The sequence below is a fragment of the Ceratotherium simum genome, chromosome 17 (assembly GCF_057802395.1).
Source record: "Ceratotherium simum simum isolate JZ-2026a chromosome 17, ASM5780239v1, whole genome shotgun sequence".
Taxonomy (NCBI): domain Eukaryota; kingdom Metazoa; phylum Chordata; class Mammalia; order Perissodactyla; family Rhinocerotidae; genus Ceratotherium; species Ceratotherium simum.
Window position 1 is genome coordinate 25,737,256 of NC_141916.1, and position 23,032 is coordinate 25,760,287.

Here is a 23,032-nt window from a genome sequence, read left to right on the forward strand (position 1 = left end):
AACTTTGGATGATACAATGATGATTAATTAGGTAATTTTCCTTTATGCCTACTAAAAAGGTAAGTAGTATTGTAGTTGAACATATGCTAGCTAGGAGTAGGAGGAAAAGATGTTATTAACTTTTGGCTGTACAACTTTCTCGGGCCAACAACAGTTGGCCACGCAAATGATGAATTCACTGAATAAAAAAATATTTTTAGTGTAAATAAAACAAAATCTAGAAAGTTAAACATACTTCAAACAAACTATGCTCCCTTAATGCCAGGTTTCAACTAAAAAGGCAATTAACTTAATATTTTTTACTCTTTTGCTTTAAATGGGGCCCTGATCTCTTTCAAAATCACAATCAAGAACGTACTACATTAAAAAACACAGAGTGGAAAAATATTTTTATGTAAGAACAAATTCTCTAAAGAGAGTCACATGCATTTTTTTCAAGCTTGGTCCCAATGATACCAAGAATTCTTACTAAAATAGCTTATGATTAAACATTTAAGTAGAATAACAATGAGTACTATTTAAAATCTCTAAATTAAAAAAGTCTTTATTAAGACCTCATCTGATCTGTAACTTTTGGACAACAAATATAAAGGACAGAAAAACACATGTAGTTCTAACAGTTGTTGAAATAAGCACAAGAGGATTTTCTTCTTAGTTCTCCTCACACAGTGCCAATGAAGGATGCTAATAATAGAATAAAATTTCAGGGCAGAACAATGCAAACCATAAATAGAAATCAATGCAGTATAAAACTGTCAAAGCTCCTGGGCAAGGATTATAATTGAGAATCCTCAAAAGAAGTGTGTGTGTGTATGTATATATAAGCCATACACCCCATTTAAGCCAATGAAGCTAATGAAAAGAGATAAATAATCTTCAAAGACAGTTATCCTAAAGATAGAAGTAAGCACCACAATTCAACACAGTCTATATAAAGCAAAGGACAATAGAATGGATACGTTCAGGAAAAATCTGACACAAAGAGTGGTTTAATGAGGAAAGTGTATACTACTATATTTGCTGACATGGAATTTAAAAACTTTGTAACTTGAATTCACATCCACAAATGATTATTTCAAAGGTACCATGAAATAAAATATTTCTTATCCATCTAACACGGGGATTGTATGGATAAAATAATAAATAAAAGGCAAAAGTCCTACTCAAAATATGACGCTGCTATTACGTGTTTTAAAAACTTTTTCACAAGCAAATTAATCTTTAAAAGGTATCTGTACAAAACCCAAGTCCTAATAGCCTCAATGTAATCACTAGCATCATAGATAAATGGAGATGACAATATACCATCATATTATCCACATCCCTACACATTTCAGTTATTCAATATCTGCTTTGCCTTTTACCTTTCACTTCTAATAAGAAGGAATCACTAGATGAAAGTGACAGGAGTCATTTTTTCCCTTCTTGGTTTTAATGAAGTTAATTATAATTTCAACCGATTCACAAGGATCATAATTTAAAATACAGTGATTACCAAAGGAACAGATTACTTTTCAGTGTGACTTATAAGTTACTTGGTTGGAATTTGGGCCTTATTTTTCTAAGTTGGGATTCAAGGCTAACCCACAAAAGCCTCCTAAGCATACAAGAAGACTTAAATACTTTCCATCTACCATGACAAATAGTACAAAACAATAACAGCAGCCATTTTGATTACTGACAATGTCTCAGTCAACTTACATATACATTCCCATTTAATTCTAAAATTACTATGGAGTAATATCACCATTCCCATTAGAGCAGTGAGCAAAGTAAGACTCAGAAAAGTTAAGCGACTTTCCCAAAGACACATAGTAAGTGGCTGAACTGGGATTCAAGTTAGATCCCCAACTCCAAAGTTCTTACACTACTTACTCTAACTGCAGCAGCGTTTGGACAATTCTCCATAAGTCCTTCTGCTGTGTATATAAAATTCCATAGTGTGGATGCACTAGAATCTGTTTAGTTATTGTTCTTCAGAAAGAAGAAAAATGATCCTTGATGGAAGTTAGAGACGCAAGAAACAATGAAAATAACAAAAGGGGTAAATATTTAAATGAATATTACTGGCATAAAACACTATTAGCATCTCGTGGGGTTTAAAATATATACGAAAGTAAAACATAGACAGTAATAGATCAATCAGAAGGAAGTTCAATGGAGTTAAAATGCTCTAAGGTGCCTATGCTGATCATTAAGAAGTAAAAGTACTAGTTTATATCAGACTTCAATAAGTCAAGGATGCATGGTATAAAAGAATGTATAACCATCAAGAAAATGTGGGTGTATGGAAACAATGATAATTTTTAAAATCCCAAAGAAGGAAAAAAGGAGAGAAAAACAACTAGAGAACAGAAACAACAACTAACCATAAATATATCAGTTACCACATTAAATGTAAATGGACCAAATGCTTCAAGTAAAAGACATATTTTATCAAAACGGATGAAAAAACAAAACTCAACTATATGCTGCTTACAAGAAAAATACTTAAATACAAGAATATTTAAGAAAATTCTTGAAACTAAGGTGACAAAGACATGCCAAAACTAACTTAAAGAGGCAATATTAGAGATTAAGAGGAATGCTTCATAAAGATAAAATAATTCTAAACTCATATGTGCTTTACACCAAGCCTCAATATATAAAAGGAATAGAAACATTTAAAAGATATATACGAATCCACAAAAATATTTGAAGGTTTTAACACAACTCTTTCAGAAACTAAGACAAGCAAACAAGATCATAAGGATATGGAAGACTCGATACAATAATAAACTTTACCTAATTGGCATACTAATAGAACAATGTACTCAACAAATACAAAATACACCTTCTTTTTCAAGTATATAGAATGCTTAGAAAAACTGACCCTGTGTTGGGCCACAACATAAATTATAACAAATTTCATAGGACTAAAATCCTAAAGAGTATGTTTTCTGACTGCACTGGTTTTGAATTAAAGAAATTTATTTTTTAAAAAAACCTACAAAATGCCTATATGTTTGGAAATTAAGAAATATTCTAGGGGCCGGCCCCATGGCCTAGTAGTTAAGTTTGGTACACTCCACTTCAGTGGCCAGGGTTGGGTTCCCAGGAGCGGACATATAGCACTCGGCGGCAGCCATGCTGTGACGGCGACCCACATACAAAGAAGAGGAAGATTGGCAACAGATATTAGCTCAGGGCAAATCTTTTTTTTTTTCGTGAGGAAGATCAGCCCTGAGCTAACATCCATGCCAATCCTCCTCTTTTTTGCTGAAGAAGACTGGCCCTGAGCTAACATCCGTGCCAATCTTCCTCCACTTTATGTGGGACACCGTCACAGCATGGCCTGACAAGCAGTGTGTCAGTGTGTGCCCAGGACCCGAACCCGGGCTGCCAGCAGCGGAGTGTGAGCACTTAACCACTACGCCACAGGGCCGGCCCCTCAGGGCAAATCTTTATCAGGAAAAAAATAAATAAATAAAAAATCTAAATAACTCTAAATAAGAAGAAATCTAAGAAAAATTAGAAAAATGTTTTAAAATTAATGACAATAAAAATAACATCAAAATTTGGAAGATGCAGCCAAAGCCCTATCAAGAAGAAATTTAAAAGAAATTTAAAATTTAAAAGAAAATACAAATGAATAAGTATCTAGCTCAAGCTAGAAATCAGCAATAAAACCCAAAAAAGTAGCAGGAAAGAAAATAATAAAGATAAAGGCAGAAATTAATGAAACATAAAATACAAAACAAGAAAGAGATGAACAAAACCAAAAGTTGGTTCTTTGAAAAAGACTAATAAAACCAGTAACTTCAGGTAACACTGATCATGGGAGATGTGGCAGCCAACCCCCAAGATAGCTCCCAGTGATCCCCACCCTCCTGATATTTTCATCCCTGTGTAATCCCTTCCTGTTGAGTGTTGGCTAGGCTTAGCGAGTCACTTCCAAAGAATTGAACAAGGTGGAAGTAACAGACAGTATGTGACTCAGAGAATAGACCAAAAAAGGCAGCAAGGCATTGCTCTTTTTCTCTCACTTTTGGGTCACTAGTTCTTGGGGAGGCTATGTCATGAGCAGCCTTGTGGAGAAGCCCACGTGGCGAGGAACTCAACTTGTGCCTACAGCCACATGAGTGAGCTTGGAAGTGGATATTTCAACTCCAGTCACCTCTTCAGAAACTGTAGCCCTCACTGTGAGCTTGACTGCAACCTTTTGAGACATCCTAAGCCAGGATCCCAACAAGCTTTGTTTTGTTTGTTGTATCTGAGAACTTGAGAAACCAATTCTAAAATTTCTATAGAAATTCAAAACTCCAAGTACAAGCACCCTTGAAAAAGAACAAGGTAGAAGAACTTGTTCTACTTAATATGTCTATATTAAGATTTATTAGAGTCCAGAAACAGATTCACACATATATGGACACCTGATTTATAACAGAGGTGTCAATGCAAAGCAGTGAGGAACACATGGTCTTTCCAGTAAACAGTTCAGGGTCAAACGGATGTCCACACGGAAAGAAAATGGACCGTGATCTCTGCCATACTTAATATACACTATTACATAAAATCATTATCAGATGAACTGTAACTCAATGTCAAAGACAAAACAAAAAAGCTTCTAGAAGATGATAAAAGAGAATGATATGGAGACAAAGACTAGTAGGAGACAAATAATACTGATAAAGAAAAAGACTGAAAAGTCTGGACTACATTAAAAGTAAGAATTTTTATTCCTTTGAAGATACCAAAAGAATGAAAAAGCAGGGGCCAGCCCCGTGGCGTAGCGGTTAAGTGTGCACAATCCGCTACTGGCAGCCCAGGTTCGGATCCCAGGCGCACACCTACGCACCACTTGTCAGGCCATGCGGTGGCAGCGTCCCACATAAAGTGGAGGAAGACAGGCACAGATGTTAGCTCAGGGCCAGCCTTCCTCAGCAAAAAGAGGAGGATTGGCATGGACGTTAGCTCAGGGCTGATCTTCCTCACAAAAAAAAAAAAAAAAAAGAATGAAAAAGCAAGCCACAAAATTGGAAAAGATATTTGCAACACACATAACCAACAAAGTGCTTGTATTCAGAATATATAAAGACTTCTACAAATCAATTTAAAAAAAAAAAAAAACAAAGACAACTCTATAGGAAAATGGACAAAATCTCAACAGGTACTTTACAAAAGAGTACCTCCATGTGCCAATGAAAAAGTCCTCAGCGTCATTAGTAATCAGGGAAATGCAAATTAAAACTGTAAGGAGCTATATTACATGTAACAATATCAATGAATCTCATAAACACAATGTTGAACCAAAAAAACTAGACATAAAATACATATACTGTATGATCCTATTGTATAAAGTTCAAAAACAGACAAAACTATACTATAATGTTAGGAATCATTTAGTGGTTACCTTTGGGAAAAGGGAGGAGGTATGAAGGGACCCTTGGGGTGCTGGTAATATTCTACTGCTTGCTCTGAATGGTAGTTTTCACCAGTGTTTGCTTTGTGAGAAACCACTCAGGCTTACAATTACATTTTGAACATTTCTTTCTGTATATGTGCTAAACATCAGTAAAGTGACTTTTTTTAAAAAGTGGAGCACAGTAGCAAACATGGCAGAATTTAGCATAGTTGAACTTCAGCTAACCAGGAAATTAAATGATGCTGAACTGCTCATTTTCCCCCAAGTCTAGATAACTGGGGGTTTAGAAATCTTAGGATTCAGCTTTGAGGCAGACAAGAAAACTGACAAATACTCTCTCAGCTAATTCAAGTAGACAGGTATTCTAACCAGAAATAATACATACTGCATTGTCGAATTTCCTGGAATGGTTTTCTTAAAAAACAAAATAAAAGAAGAAAGAGTAAGGCGAGAACAACAACAAAACAGATGACAACATAACTGGCTCCCAATGAACCAGACACTAAATCAGCAACGCACTTCTAATGTTTAATTTCAAGTTACCTTTAAGTAGAAACATAAGCTTTTCTTAAAAAAAAAAAAAAAGTAGAAACATAAGCTTTTCTTACTGCAACTTTAAAACATCTACAAATGAACTGAGAATGTCAATTAACTCACACTGCAGTTAGCACATGAGTATATTAGACAGATAAGCTTGTTATCTCCTGGCACAATACTTGAATTAAAGAACAGTTAAGAGAAGACAGCAGATGTTATAGGAGGGATCACATCTTAAAAATGAGGGATGACAAATAAAGGGGAAAATATGAGAACAATTTATGTTTTAGGAATGGGGGAGGAGAGCAGAGAATTCTAAGGAGAAGTGAACATTAATCTTTTTATGGTACTTACGTCTAAAAAAATAGATAAGAACCAGTGAGATAAAAGAGCAGGCCAAATGGAAAATGTGAAAGCAAAATTACGAAGTCCCCCAAAATAAATAAAATATTTTATAGTAAAATTATTTTTACCTTTCATTTTGAACAAATTAGGAACAGGGGCGGAGGATGGGGGGACAGAAGTAAAAGGGCAAGAAGTAAAGAGCCCAGACCCTGACACTGATGAGAAAATGGGTTCCCAAAGTGAAACCTACATAGGAAACTTGCTAGGAAGTAATCTGAAAGTAATCACTCCAAAGCTGCAAAGAAACAGGTAAAGTAATACTTAATATTACCATAACCACTTGTACAGTGATTTTCAATATATAAAGAGCTGTCACACACAATAGTTTGTTAACTCTGTGGGAGTAATTAATTAAGTGTAATTAATCCCATCTAACAAATGAGGAAAAGGGCTCTGAGAGATTAAAACACTAAGTGGAAGCATCCAGCGCTCACTATGCCACACTACTTATAAATGTCGTTAATGTAAAGTGCTCAGAGACTAAATAAAATTGTCAACTTACAAATGGGGAACTGAATAGCAAGGAATAGTAATGTGGAACCACTCGAGAAAATCTTTACCTAACACTGGGAGAAGTGGACAAGGAGAGGCGAGAGAAGGATGCTCACACTTGGGTTTATGCCATGGGGAACACCTGTACTAGGACTGCTTTAAAACTGGGTATTTTTGGTGCTTTGGTTTGATGACATCCCCAGGGATAGGGTCCAAGATGGCCTCATCTCTTATGGTACTTGTAACATTTTAAGTATAATTTTTTTTAAGACTTGCTATCTGTATTGTCCAAATTTTATATTTTATGTAAAAATAATATCTTAACACAGTCATCAATCTTCACATTTATGAGTTTATACCAGGTATAAAATAACTAACCAACCTTTAAATTTAAAGGCTGAGACGCTTGGTTTTGACATTTCAAATATGAGACAAATTACGTTACGAGATAGCTTTCAGATGCAACTCCCTTAAAACGAAAACTTTATACTTGTACTTCAGCAACAAGCTTCTGTGGTAACTGCATGACCAGAATCTTCCTAATAAATTGTAACTTTCAAAAACTTTGAAATTTGGCCAAAATAAATTATTTATTTTTAATTTGTCTTAGGAATAAGAGATTTTTCAGAGGTGAATCTTATGTGATTATATTTTACTAAATGTATATATGGAAAGTCTGAACAAGTGGTTGGTAATAATGGATTGTTAAATACAATAGGGTAGACCTGATGTCTAGACAAGATAGTAGTGAGAGCTGCACTTTTAAGAAGTTCGTTACTTGCTCTGATAAAAAGGAAAAACAAAGAATGTTTCTATTAGGTAAGATTAGCATGAAATGCTTACATCATGCATATACAACAACAGATAGAGTTGCCACTACTTTGAAAACAATTTCATTTTAATCCATCATGTGTTAAAAACTGATTTTTTCCTATGTCCCCAACTCTAGTTAACATTTCAGGAAGATAGTACACTTGATTAATCTGCTAGCCTTTTTACTTTAAAAGTAAAACAAGAATATCCTATTATACATTGAGAGAGAAAGCAAACGCTAGTAAGAGCTCTGGGAACCACCAAGCTATATAGATGGTGACTGAAACTAGACACTGTAAAAAGAGAAGAGGGCCACAGAGAGAATACTGATTAAATGTAACATCTTATTTACTGAAGAAAACATTTTCTATACAATTCATTAGCTCAACCAACACTAATTAATTACTGAATGATGCACAGCAATAGTGTATTTGAGGTTTTTTAACATAAGAACCCTGTGTCCTCACTAAGAGGTTAAAAAAAAATTCTACAGTTAAATCTGAAATTAGCTACAGATAACAGTGTGTACAGAAGAAGCAATATTTAGCTCTTAATTTTTAGTATGACTTAGATTAGGAAGGGATCTAAGATTATATATTCAGTCTAACTTTTCTATTTTGAGGAAAAAATGAAGAAAAGCTAGTAAGCAGCCCATATGGTCACAAAAATGGTTAACATAGAATTCAAATTAAAATAAAAATTATATATTAAGTAGATTGATCTAGATTTACAGTAAAACCTTATTAACCTTATAAGACTAATGAACGAGACAGGCAACAAAATGATTCCTGAATTAACTTGATTTTTCTTAAGTAACTGGAACAAGGAAAGGGAGTCCTAGATGGCTAAGAACCAAAATTTCTTCAGCATAACAAGGCTGGCATAGCTATAAGTGACTAAAAAAAATAATGTCTTTATGAAAACAAATATATATTCAGTTTAATAAGTCTTTTGAAGTTAAAAGAAAGAAAACAAAAATAATCTCCTCGATCAAGTGTCTCTTAATACGCTCTCTGTCTCTATGTTTTAGAACATCAAGATTGGCACCCTCTCTTGATCTGAAAAGATGCCCATCGACATTTTAACTATAAATTATCAGATAAATATATAATCAACTCTTCGAGAGAGAGTAACTTACTTCTAGATAGAAATATCAGCATTTTCATACAACAGCATTACATTAGGATAATGTTCTGAAGTAGCCAAAGAGGTTTTAAAAGTGAATTTGCCTTCATGGTACTTGTTCTTCTTTTAGTTATTATCCACCAAATAACAAGAAAGAAGAGATGGATTTTTTCCCCTACAAATAATAATTTTCTGTCATTTGAGGAATACTATGAAAAATGCTTTCAAAGAATATTTCACGCATATTCCTACAACTGTATTGGTTTAGATTTTATTAATTGTACCTACTAATATAATTTTTAAGAAAGGTTTACAATGACTGGTACAAACAAGAAATTAAGATTCTCTGCAAACTCATATACTCCAGTTACTCTCAAACTTGGCATGCCATTAGAATCAAGAGAGGTTAAAATTCACTCTGGTGATTTCTCATACAGTTATTAAAACCTGCACAGCACCTCATAAGATATAAACATAGGTATTTGACACCCACAGTACTAAATCAACTCCCCCCCAAAACTGTTTATTTTAAATGTGATAGTTTATTTAAAAAATACACATACACACCTTTTTTAAAATATGGAGAAATCAGAGGAACTGTATTTTAAAACATGGTTCACAAGGGATTATAAATATCTATTAACAGCGGACAAGTTATATATACTGATATAGAATGGACTCTAAGATATACTGAACAGGGAACACTGTATGCTACCATTTGTATTTAAAGAAAAAGTATGGCGACAAATACATCAACTCTTATCTCTACTCATCTGGATCAACCATGCTCCAGATGTATGTCTATGTCCATGTGTATATGCACACACAGTATGTATACACACATACATAAATACTGTATATAAACTGTGTGTATACATATACATATGTGTACCACATTTCAGCTAGGTAAAGAAATTGGGCAGCTAAGAGTTACGGGTGAGAAGCAAACTTGTTTTTCACTGCATAATCACTTGTGCCTTTTGAAATTTTACGCTTGTGTATATTATCACTTAAAATATAGCCTTCAACGGATGGGTTGGAGGATATTTAACATAAACCAAATCAGAGCACATGCTTCTGAGATATAACCATAACTTTAGTTCCTAACTAAACCCTTATTACTGTCAGTATAATCAGCTGTTCATATCTGAAAAGAAAGACTTTCATAAATATTTGTTTTGGGTGATAGTTACACAGTGTTAGAACTGTCAAAACTCATCAAACTGAATATTTGATATTTATGCATTTTATTGCATGTTAATCATACCTCAATTAAAAAACAGAACTTCTCTAATTTACATAAAAGTAAGGTGGCAATTGTTTCCAACCTTTTAGCATATTAGAAATTATAGAACTTAAGAAAAAATAGTCACCTCCTTCCAATTCCTTGTTACTCCAAATGGTCCAGAGACAAGTAGAATCAACATCACCTGGGTGAATGTTAGAAATTCCAATCTCAAGCCCCATCCCAGATCTACAGTCAGAAGCTGTATTTAACAAAATCCCCAAGTGACTTATGTGCATATTAAAGTTTGAGAAGCTCTAATAACCTACTTAACAGAATATTTATGGTAGAAATCCAAGAAGCTCTACTTTTAAGAAGCCCCACAGATGTACAACAAAAGTAGTGAGTCACAATGTAAGCACTATACCTTAAAGGTGAGGAGATGGAAGGTTCTTTTTGTAAGACTAGTTTGCATAGCAAAATATCCTAATAAACTCCAGCTACTCACCAACTATCCTTAGTAGTTATTTTATTTCATTAGGTAACTGCTTCTCTGCTACTTCTCATGTTATAGGAGGATTTTGGCCACCCTGACACTCTTCGTCAGATGATCTGCTAGGCAGAGCATGCATATACATATTTTATATATATATATATATATATAATATACATATCTCCACCCATTCCATATATACTCAGATTATCTGATTCCATCTGAAGAAAGAGGAAGATAGAAGAATTTAATCCAGATCTTGCTAGTGGGGAATTACAAAGAGACGTTTAAATATCATTAGATGCCAGGATCTCCAAGAAAACAGAGAATCTCACTGACAGGCTACATGTAAGCACAATTTTATTGAAGTATGAAGGACCTTGCAAATCTTAAATATGAGAAAGTCCCAAAGAGTTAAAGTAAATATTGTTTTATCCCCAGAGGAGCAACAGAGGGAAGAAGGGTATGTAATAATGGAGGATTTCCATTTGTGTGGTTCATCCAAACTAACAATTTGTTAAAAGACACAAGATTCCTCACTGGTAAAACAGCTAGTGGTGGGATGCACTTTCGAATGAAATATTTCAGTAACAGTAGGTATGTAAGGACTTGTGGCATATCAGTCAAGGGGATAATGCTAAACACCTGAACCGGAATATGAATCACCCATAATTTTGTGGGTTAAGTCTCTCTAGGAATCACTATAATGAAACGAGAAATTCCGAAATTTGCCTCTCTAAGCTCAGGAGCCAGGAAGCCTAGGAAAATATTTCAATAATTGACTGTGAAACATGGCCCAATTTGAGTAAAAGGGGGTAATCTGAGGAAATGAGGGGAAAAGAAGATATAGCACAGGATCCAAAGCATAATGAAGCTAAATGTGCTGTGGCAATTGAATGGATCATACCTACTAAAAGATGTTCAAGTAAAAGTGGGATGATTTGAATGATCTCTAGCAACGCAATATTCAGAGATGCAACTTGATCTCTTTTGGCTCAAGGATTTTAGACCAGTGGTTCTCTGCCATATCTGGCTATAACCTGGGCAGGTTTTTCAAAAAGCACCTGCACCCCCAATCCTACCAAATTTTTATATGCCCAGGGATGAGACAGCAATAACGTGGCAAAGGACATGAATTTGCTCCCTCATTGAGGCGATTCTGATACAATCTACTTCCACATGCATGCCCTTAAATATCAAATAGCTGCATTTGTAGGCATTTTGAATTAAACCAAATTCTGGCCTGGAGATTTAGTTTATTTTATATTGTAACACTGCCTCAAGTTAATGACTTTCTTGGGATTCAGGGGTGAAGGACCCAATTTATATAAATCCTCAAAAAATTATAGTGGTGATTTACCTTTACAAGATATCTGAACATATTGCACTTGACATAAAAGAGAGAAAAAGCAGTTTGGGTATTACACCAATATTTACATTTCTACATTATTCTAAGCTTGATTTGTTGGCCTCATCTATGCAGGGCTTCTTTGGGCTATTACTCATTTTTTAAAATCATGAAATATTTCAAGCATATGGAAAAACATAAAGAATAATTACTGGACAGCTGTGTAACAACCATCTAGCTTTCTCAAGCTTTTATAATATTCCTATCCATTTGGTATTTAATCCCTAAAAATAAAATGTGCAAAAGTTGGAAATGGAAAAAAATCCCCTTAAAACTATTTTTTTAATTTCCAAAAATCACCGTAACTTTTAGACACGAATTTGTAAAACAATTATGTATCATTGCTTACTAGCTTTCTGACATTTTGAGCGCTTTTGGTTTGATTTTCTCGTCAATATATGAAAACCAAAGTACCCTAGCAAAAACACAGTAGTTACATTCCAATATTTAATATCAAGTTTTCTATTTTTTAATACTTCTAAAACTGTTTTGCTTCCCTAGTCACAGCAGAATATAGTAACATCCTTTTAGACTTCTTTTTCTTTTTTTAGGTCATTGTTCCTTGCTGTAATAGTTTCAATATACTTTAGTGTCAGATTTTTCATGTGTTTGAACAATGGTCAGGGTCATAGGTCAAACATACATGGGTGTCTATAAAGTACTATAAAAACTGGTTTCATACTAAGTAATTTTATGTGTGTACTGCTAAGCTAGGTTCTACATCTGACTGGTAATCCAACTTTTCAAAATCAAATAGATTAACTATGAATAATAACAGAAGATAGCACAAATATTAATAAATGACAACCCAAAATACTCCCCCCCCCCCCCACTATTTAAGTTTTTCTACCAGTTATATTCTTAAGAGAACCTCTCATTTAAAGAACTGCAATTCAGGTGGAAAATAAAAATAACATTAAATCATTCATTCATTCAACAAACACTTATCAAGCACTTACTACTAAGTGTTGAGCCTAGGCACTGTTAGGTGGTCAGGTTAAGATGCAGTCTCTGATTTCAGGTAACTCAGAGACTATTCAAACGTCACTTCTAGGTTTATGACTCCATCCATCATCCATATAACAAATATTTCTTGTGAGCCCACTACACGCCAATCACTGTTCTAGGTAATGGAAATAAAGCACTAAACAAAACAAAGTCCTTGCTCTCATGAAGCTTCCCTTATGGTGAGAGGAGACAAGCAAACAAATAAAAACATATGTCAAGTAGTAAAAAAAAAAAAGAGCTACAAAGAAAAATAAGTCAGAGTAAAAAGACAGAAGGGCAGTAATTTTATATAAGGTAGTGATACTCACATTCATGCTGAAGATACAACTATTGAGCAAACCTTTTATTTACGCTCTCTTTTAACTGATATCTTGAAAGGTACCAATCCTCCTTCACATCACCACATTAAACAGGATTTTCTCAGTCTCCATTTTCCTTACATCCCTCCAAGCATCTGATACTGCTGACCACCTCCATTTTGAAACTCCACTGGTTTACATGACAAATTTCCTGTCCAGGTTCTTATCTTTTGCCATTGGGGTGGCATCAATATAAGCCACACAATCACATCTAGGATTTAATTAAGATCCTCTCCTATCCAACCAAGGGATATAGATTTTAATTAATGTGGAAACAGGCAGCACTTTGAGAAAAGATTTAATTTCGTTCTTAATTTCCAATAGTTTTTAGTAGATTATATAACAATATAATGACATTTAGTCAAGGCATTGGATAGTAACATCAAAAATAAACACTTGTACAACATGCTACATTTTATAAAGCCCTTTCACATTTTATTTACTTCATTTAATTCTCATAAAGTGATAACACCCTACAAGGCAGGTAATATTTCCATACTGAAACACTTTAAGTTTTGCTATGCATAATAAGCATATGTGAGGAGGATTAAAGAGAAAGTGATTGCTACTTTTTAAATCTTAGGTAAGACAAAGCCGCGAGGCTTATTCCATTCCAAAACTATATTTCACACTATATTAAGATACAACTAGAAAGTTCTGTCCTATAACTATTCCTAGCAATCTATTTAATCGATTAAAAACAAGATTCTAACTTTTCAGAATGACATCATTAAAATTAGATTTAAATACCTAGCCTTTATTTTTTCTTTAACATTTAAAAAATGTTTAAAAGTATAACGAAGGGCCAGCCTCAGTGGCCTAGTGGTTAAGTTTGGCATGCTCCACTTCAGCGGCCCAGGTTCAGTTCCAGGGCACGGACCTACACCACTTGTCTATCAAAGACCATGCTGTGATGGGTGCTCACATACAAAATAGAGGAGGATTGGCAACAGATGTTAGCTCAGGGTGAATCTTCCTCAACAAAAAAAAGGGTAAAAGTATAATTAGAAACATCTGTAATCCCAATATTCAAAAATAACATTTGCCAACATTTTGGTATATTTAATATTTCTTTCAGCTCGTCTCCATCAAGTTTAATAGTTTTTAAATTTCTTCATACTAACTAGAATATTAATATTCTCTAAAAAGAAGCTTGCTTTTTATTTAAAAAATAAAAAGTAAACAAGAGTGGGGGACCAAACTGATCAAAACTACTGTGAAATCAAATCAAACAATTTTTATAATTTTTTAAACTGTAATTTCAGAGTCACAAGTGGAAAAAGACAAAATGAAATATATTCACTCAATAAATATTTACTGTAACTACCATGTGAAAAGCGACAGGAACAAAAGATTATGTACTTTAAGAAGACTGGATTCTCACCTGTTCAATCTCTTTGGTTTTTGATGCTATTGCTTTAGAGCGACTGGTCAGCTGACTGTCTTCAAATAATTCTATGCCATCTGTTGCATTTGACTCAGGTTCTTCTGGCTGGTCAATGAACAATGGTGCTGTGGATCCCGCCTTTAAAAAGATACAGAAATCTTTAATTGCTTTCTTCAAGCACATACAGCATTTCAATCACTGTATATAGGCACTAACTGGCAGATTATATCAAGACAAAGTGCAAAGTTCAACCTGTTTTAAGAAAACACTTTCAATTTTGCTATGCATCATGAGCATATGTGAGAATTAAAGAGAAAATGATTGCTATTTTTTAAATTTAGGTAAGACAAAGCCTCTAGGTTTATTTCAACCCAAAATTACATTTCAGACTATATTCAGATACAGCTAGAAGGTTTTGTCCTATAACTATTCCTTAATCAATCTATTTAAGAAACACTAAAGAGAAAAAGTCCAATTGGAAGTAAGAAGAGTGTGTACATATAAACAAATATATGTTAAAAAGGAACATGGAAAAGGGCTCTACTTTCAGAATTTAAAAATACCTTGCTCCTGTAGCCTAAGAATTTATTGAAATACCTGAAAAGAAAATCCTAAAAAGCAATAATGATCACTCTATTTTAGAGCAACAATTCACTAAGTAAGTAATACCACAAAAAGCCCACAGCCAATTATTGCACTTTCTAAAAACACTTTTGGGGGCCGGCCCGGTGGTGCAAGCGGTTAAGCGCACGCGACCCGCCGTGGTGGCCTGGGATTCGCCGGTTCAGATCCAGGGCGCGCACCGACACACCGCCTGTTAAGCCATGCTGTGGCGGTGTCCCATATAAAGCAGAGGAAGATGGGCAAGGATGTTAGCCCAGAGCCAGTCTTCCTCAGCAAAAAAAAGGGGGATTGGCATTGGATGTTAGCTCAGCGCTAGTCTTCCTCACAAAAAAATAAAATAAAAACACTTTTGATGAAAAGAGAAAAACTAAATGAATGAGAGAAAACTATTATTAAACTACATTCATTAGTTCATTCAAAAATTTACTATATGACAAATGCCAAGCACTGTTCTAGGAATACTGGATCAGAACAAAGTTCTTGCCTTCATGTTGCTTTCAGTAAGCAATAACTTGGAGTAAACTGTAAAGTTTGAGCTCATATATTTTACTGTTGCATATTTCAGGTGGGTGGGAGGTAAGGCAAGAAATAAGAAACTTGTACTTATTAACAAGTTTATAAAAAACTTAGGGTTTTTGTGATTGAAGTAGCAGCATAGAGCAATAGGTTAGAGAAGTCACAAGATATATACTAATTAGTGGTATTTTTCACCACTAAAAGCAGTGGCATTCCAATGCCTAATGTGTTGTATACCACCACAACCTCTTGAGAGAGTAATGAGAGAGTAATGTGGCAGTATTTATCAAAATTAGCACATGTCCTTTCTACCCACCAACTTCACCCCAAGGAACTTAATCTACAGAAACACACATGAGCAACAGATACTAAGATATGGCTGCCATTAATAACAAACAATTGAAAACAACCTAAATGTCCATCATTAGGGGATTGCTCAAATAAATTATGCACTATCTAGAACCCTAGAATACTTAAAAATCATTTAAAAGGACAGTCTATATATGTTGTATGATGTAGCCTAATTTTTATCCTGCCATGTCCTGGAGGTCCTTCCCTATAAATATACAACAATTGTGTCAAAAAAGAAAGGGAGGAGGAAAGTATGGGAATACATATACATTTATGTATATATATGAATAGTCTACCTCTGGAAGGATACGATACAATCTATGGGGAAAAAAATGATAAAAGAGGTTGCCTCAATAGGGATAACTTAGAAGTAAGGAATGGATGGAGGAGGGGAGACACTGTACACACTTGGGTGCCATCTGAATTTCTGACACTTTAATGTATAATCTACTTTGTAAAAACCTAGTTTTCACAAGTCTGAGTTATATATGTTAAGGGATTTAAATTCAAAGCATATGAGTCATCTAAGGAGAGAAGATTCTGGGAAAATGGCAGTGTAGGAAGCACTAGGCGTCTGTCTCCCAGTCTACACAAAAATTACACTGGCAGACTTTTTCTGATGTAACTATTTTGGAACTTGGACTCTGCTGAAAGCTTGCACCTTCCAGGGGAAGATATGGATGGTAAATTGAGGTTAAATTCAGCTTTTAGCAGAGTACCAGCTGCCCATCCCCCACCCCTAGCCACTTGGCAGGGAGCTGTGCACATGTTCCTGAAGCAGATTGTACACAGCTTGCATGAGCCAGGTTGGGCAAAAAGTACCCTATCCTCCAACTAGCAGAGAACTGTGCTCTTATCACTGATTGCTGCTTCTATTCACAGAAGTGTAGACAGAGACAGACAGCCATTGCTGCTGTACCTCCCAGCATTGTTGCAAGGTCCTCGTCCTCTGACTGAAGTGACTTCCAGGGGATTTAAAAGGTCAGCACCATTTTTTCTCCTTCATTTTTCACTTTTTCCCCTTTCGGGAGCCAGACATTAAAGATTAGGACATTCAAAATAATTGTATATACAGAGAAAGTTAGAAAGTGACTGCACATGCCAAAGGAAAGGCTCAGAAAGACCAGAGAAGACTTTAAGTTTACACTCAAGCCGATCCTCAGCACAGAAACAGCCTACAACAATCAAAAAACAAAAACAATAACAAAAAACAGCAAATCCTGAGAAAGAAGGAGAATTTGATTTCAAGAGTTATCATATTATTCAATTCAAATGCCCAGTGTTCAACAAAAAAAAAATCACAAAGCATACAAAGAAACAGGAAAGTGTGGCCCATTCAAAGGAAAAAAAATTAATCAACAGACACTGTCCCTGAAAAAGACCGAATGGCAGATCTACTAGACAAAAAACTTTATAATAACTGTCTCTAAGATGCTCAAAGAACTAAAGAAAGATGTGGAGAAAGACAAGAAAATGATATGTGAAATATCAATAAAGAGACAGAAAATGTAAAAAGAAACCAAAAAGAAATTCCAGAGTGAAAAGTACAATAACTGAAATGAAAAATTCGCTAGAGGGATTCAAAGGCAGATTTGAGCAGGCAAAAGAATCAGTGAATTGAAGATAGTACAATGGAAATTATTGAGTCTGAGGAACAGAAAGAAAAAAGATTGAAGAAAAGTGAACAGGGCCTAAGGGATCTGTGGGACACCATTAAGAAAACCAACATATGTATTGTGGGAGTCCCAGAAGGAGAAGAGAGAGAGAAAGAGGCAGACAGATATTTGAAGAAATAACGGCTGAAAACTTTTCAAATTTGATGAAAGACATGAATATAAACATCCAAGAAGCTCAACAAACACCAAGTAAAAGATGAACTCAAGGAAACTCACAACAAGACACATTATAATCAAACTCTCAAAAGACAAAGAGAATCTTGAAAGCAGTGAGAAGCGAAATCATCACATACAAGGGATTCTCATTAAGATTAAGCAAATTTCTCATTGGAAACTTCTGGAGGCCAAAAGACAATGGACTCATACGTTGTGCTAAAAGAAAAAACTGTCAACCAAGAGTCCTATATCCAGCATAACTTCAAAAAGGAGGGAGAAATTAAGACATTCCCAGATAAATAAAAGCTGAGCGTTCATGACTACTAGATCCACCATGTAAGAAATGCTCAATAAAGTCCTGCAAGGTGAGATAAAAGGACACTAGACAATAATCTGAAGCCATATGGACGAATTAAGATCTCAATAGAGGTAAATGCATGGGCAATTACAAAAGCTAGTATTATTGTAACAATAGTTTACAACTGCACTTTTTATTTTCTACATGATTTAAGAGACTTACATTTAAAGAAAAAAAATTCTTAGTGTAAAAGCTAGTATTATGGTAAACTTGGTTTGTAACTCCAAATCTTGTTTTCTAGATAATTAAAGAGAAAACACATTTAAAATAATTGTTAGTTTATGTTTTGGGGCACACAGTATGTAAACATGTAAGTTTGTAAAATCAACAACCAAAAGGGGTAGAGACAGAGCAATAAAGGAGCAGAGTTTTTGTACGTTATTTAAGCTGGTATAAATTCAAATTAGTGTTATAACTTTAGGATGTTTAATGTAATCTCCTTGCTAATCACAAAGAAACCAGCTATAGAATATACACAAAAAGAAATAAGAAAGGAATTTAAACACTTCACTACAAAAAAACCAAGTGAAAACAAAAGACAGGAATGCAGGAAATGAGCGCATTGCTACATGCGCTATGGCCAGACAAAAAAGCCATAGCGCATGTAGCAAACAAACAGCACAACGGCAGAGGTAAGTCCCTCTTTCTCAGTAATTACTTTAAATGTAAATGGTTTAAATTCTTCAGTTAAAAGACATAGCTTGGCAGAATGAATAAAAACATATGATCCAACTATATGTTGTCTATAAGAGACTCACTTGAGACCCAAAGACACAAACAGGTTGAAAGTGAAAAGATGGAAGAAGACGTTCCGTGCAAATACTAACCAAAAGAGAGCAAGGGAGGCTATAACAATATCAGACAAAACAGACTTTAAATTAAAAAAGGTTATGCGATAAGAACATTATATATTAATAAAAGGTTCAATATAGCAAGAAGCTATAACAATTATAAACATTTATGCACCTAATGACAGAATATCAAAATATATGAAACAAAAACCAACAGAATGGAAGGGAGAAATAGACAATTACATAGTAATAGTTGGAGACTTCAATATTCCACTCACAATAACGGACAGAACAACCAGATAGACGATAAGTAAAGAAATAGAGGACTTAACACAATACACCAACTATATCTAACAGATATATACAGAACACTCCACTCAACTACAACAGAATACACATTCTTCTCACGTGCACATGGGACGTTTTCCAGAACAGACCACATGTTAGGCCAAAAATTAAGTCTCAATTTAAAAAGGAAAACTGGAAAATTCACAAAATTATAGAAATTAAACAACACACTTTTAAACAACCAATGAATTAAATAAGATATCACAAGGGAAAGTAGAAAATACTTAGAGACAAATGAAAATGAAAACACAACAGGCAATGAATGGATAAGCAAAATGTGATACATAAATAACAATGGAATATTATTCAGAATTTAAAAGGAAGGAAATTCTATAATATGCTATAACATATATGAACCTTGAAGACATTATACTAAATGAAATAAGCCAGTCACAAAAGACAAACGCTGTATGATTCCATTTAGATGAGGTACTTAGAGTAGTCAAAATCATAGATAGAAAGCACAATGGTGGTTGCCAGGGACTGAGGGGAGAGGAAAATAAACCGATAAATTGCTCTGGGGAGTCACTGTTTAACTGGTATAGAGTTTCAGTTTTACAAGGTGAAAGTGTTATGGAGGCAGATGGTGGTGATGGTTGCACAATAATATGAATGTATTAAATACCACTGGGGGCCAGCCCAGTGGTGTTGTGGTTAAGTTCGTGCATTCCATTTTGGCCACCTGGGGTTCACCGGTTCAGATCCCAGGCATGGACCTACTCACCGCTCATCAAGCCATGCTGAGGTGGCGTCCCACACAGAAGAATTAAAAGGACCTACAACTAGGATATACAACTATGTACTGGGGCTTTGGAGAGAAAAAAAGAAAAAGAGGAAGATTGGCAACAAGACATGGAAACAACCTAAGTGTTGATTGATGAATGAATGGATAAAGAAGGTGTGGTGTTTATATACATAATGGAATATTATTCAGCCACTAAAAAAAAGGAAATCTTGCCATTTGCAACAACATGGATGGACCTTGAGAGCATTATGGTAAGTGAAATAAGTCAGACAGAGAAAGACAAATACTATATGATCTCATTTATATATGGAATCTTTAAAAAAAAAAAAAAACTCATAGAAAAAGAGGTCAGATTTGTGGTTGCCAGGGCACGGGGCGGGGGTAAGGGGGCTAACTGGATGAAGATGCTCAAAAGTTAATAGCTTCCAGTTATAAGATACGTTAAGTACTGGAAATGTACAATATAACGACTACAGTTAACACTGCTGTATGGTATATTTGAAAGTTGCTAAGAGAATAAATCCTAACAGATCTTGTCACAAGGAAAATAACACTTTTTTTCTTTTCTGTATATCTATATGAGATGATGGATGTTAACTAAACTTATTGTGGTAATCATTTCATGACATATGTAAGTCAAGTCATTATGCTGTACACATTAAACTTACGCAGTGCTGTATGTCAACTATATCTCAACAAAACTGGAAAAAAGAACTTATTAGTAATTAAATTTAGTTTAGTTAATTAGATACATATTATCCAAAGTACTGGAGGGAAAACAAGACAAGTGCTTGAGATATATTCAATATATATATATATATAACTAGATAAGTAAAAAATTTTTTTAATAAAGGCAATATAAGGCCATAGAGAAACAGAAAGTAGCATAAAATTTTACAATAGCAAGGGGAGGAAAGTGAAATCAAGAAAGATCTTGAGTTTTATTTTCTCAAACACTATTGATTCTACTGAATGAATATGAATTTGAAAGCGGTCCATGGAAGATGGACATTCTTCACTGGGGACAGAATAAGCGGAGATATTGAAGCAAATAATGACATCTTATATGTGTATACAACATATTTCACATTTAAAAGAAACATGTTAAATTTTTCCTCTACAGCAAGAAGCAACCTGTTCTACTGGGACATTCCAATAGCCTTCAAATAATTTGCTTTTCATTCTGATAGCCAAAAGCAAAACTCTCATAGCCATTTATTTAAGGATAGTAAATTATATCTCTACAAAACTTGATTGCAAGCTCCTTGACAACTAGGATGGTGTCTCTAATGCAGAGTTTCACACAAACAGATGCAGAATGAATATTCAGTGAATTTAAACAAACTATGAGAAAATCAGTACAGTATTATTTTCTGAAAATATGAGCCTTACAACACAAATCCTAAAATATGCACTGTGAAAAAAATTTCATAGTCAAAAGTGTGATAAATTGTGCAAACTTTATTATTCATTCTCCTTTCATAGATCACTGATAAGTATATTAACATACTAAAATCTCTGAAAAATCAAAATCAACCTACCTCTTTTAAATCTAGCATTTCCCAAACATACTGGCTAACAGAATCTTATAGAATAGAACAGAACAGAATAGAATAGAATAGAATCTTGTTTTTCCTTCTTCAGACCCTTCAGAATTACTATTCTATCAAATATTTTGGGAAATTCTCCATTACAGTCCAAAACGTAAAAGTATAAAACTGAACATAGGAATGAACTACAACACTCCTCAATATTTAAGCATATTACTGAATTTATCTTCAATTTCACTGGAGTTTATTTATAACTACACGGTCTCTCAACCAAACTGCCTAAAGCTATTGATGGCAGCAAGAGAAGATAAACTGGAAACCCAAATATTTAATCTCTCCCTACTCATAAAAATGAATCTACACAATGTTTCTGAAGTCCACAAACCATTATTTAGTTAATATAAAATAAAAATATTGTCGCAACTAGATTTAAACACACACACACACACAGTACTATGTCAAACTCTTTCCTAGCATCAAAGTCCTTCTTTCCTTCCAGCTTATTCTCTCAAATAAGATCTGAATTTACAGAACCAAGGTGAAAATTCTCAACAAGTCTATTTCTCAAAAAATGTAGATCACTGAAATGAATAACTAATTAACAACTGGCCAAGAACAAATGTTACTATCTGAGCACAGTGTTAATAAAATATGGTGGGATTAAGTTTTTAAATAAAAGACATAATATTTTAAAAATTTCCCAACTGCTTTATTTCCAGTATGACAAAGTATCAATCTAACTTGAAAAACATTTTAGACAATGCTACGAAATTTATGCTGCTGCTCAACATTAATGATGTACACTAAGTAACAAACATACTGAAGAAATCTCAATCCTTCTCTCACTCACCTTTGTCTTTGGTCCAACAAAAGATCATGTCTGACCTATGACCTCACTTACATATTTTTATGGTTATTTACTTCTCATTAATTCAAAATCTAGCAAATTCTCGGCATATTTTAGAGAAAAAATAAGGAGGTTAAAAAAAAGTCTTTCTAGACCCAATGTCACTGGCTACTCAGAGTCAAGATCCAGTCAAACAATGATAAAAGAATATAAGTAGAACATTTAAAATCTTGGAAAGGTAGATAGTGAGTTTTTTTTTAATTAAGAATTAAAATATGATGGGAGAGAAGATGAATATATCTTAATAAAGCCTTGCTAACTGAAGATAAAGTATTTAGCAAACAATAAAGTAGTATTTTTGGAGGTTTTTGGTTTTAAGTACTCTGAGAAAAATTATCAGTTCTCCAAAACAGC

General features: G+C 34.2%; 1 protein-coding gene across 9 annotated transcripts in view; it reads right to left on the bottom strand.

Annotated features, from left to right (window-relative positions):
* PPHLN1 (periphilin 1) overlaps positions 1-23,032 on the bottom strand; it is a 116,949-nt gene that overhangs the window by 22,035 nt on the left and 71,882 nt on the right. For all 9 annotated transcript variants that reach the window (XM_004428905.3, XM_014786383.2, XM_004428907.3 and 6 more), the window contains one exon: positions 14,654-14,794. In XM_004428905.3, the coding sequence (XP_004428962.1) occupies positions 14,654-14,794 (141 nt within the window). The remainder of the gene's footprint in view (positions 1-14,653; positions 14,795-23,032) is intronic.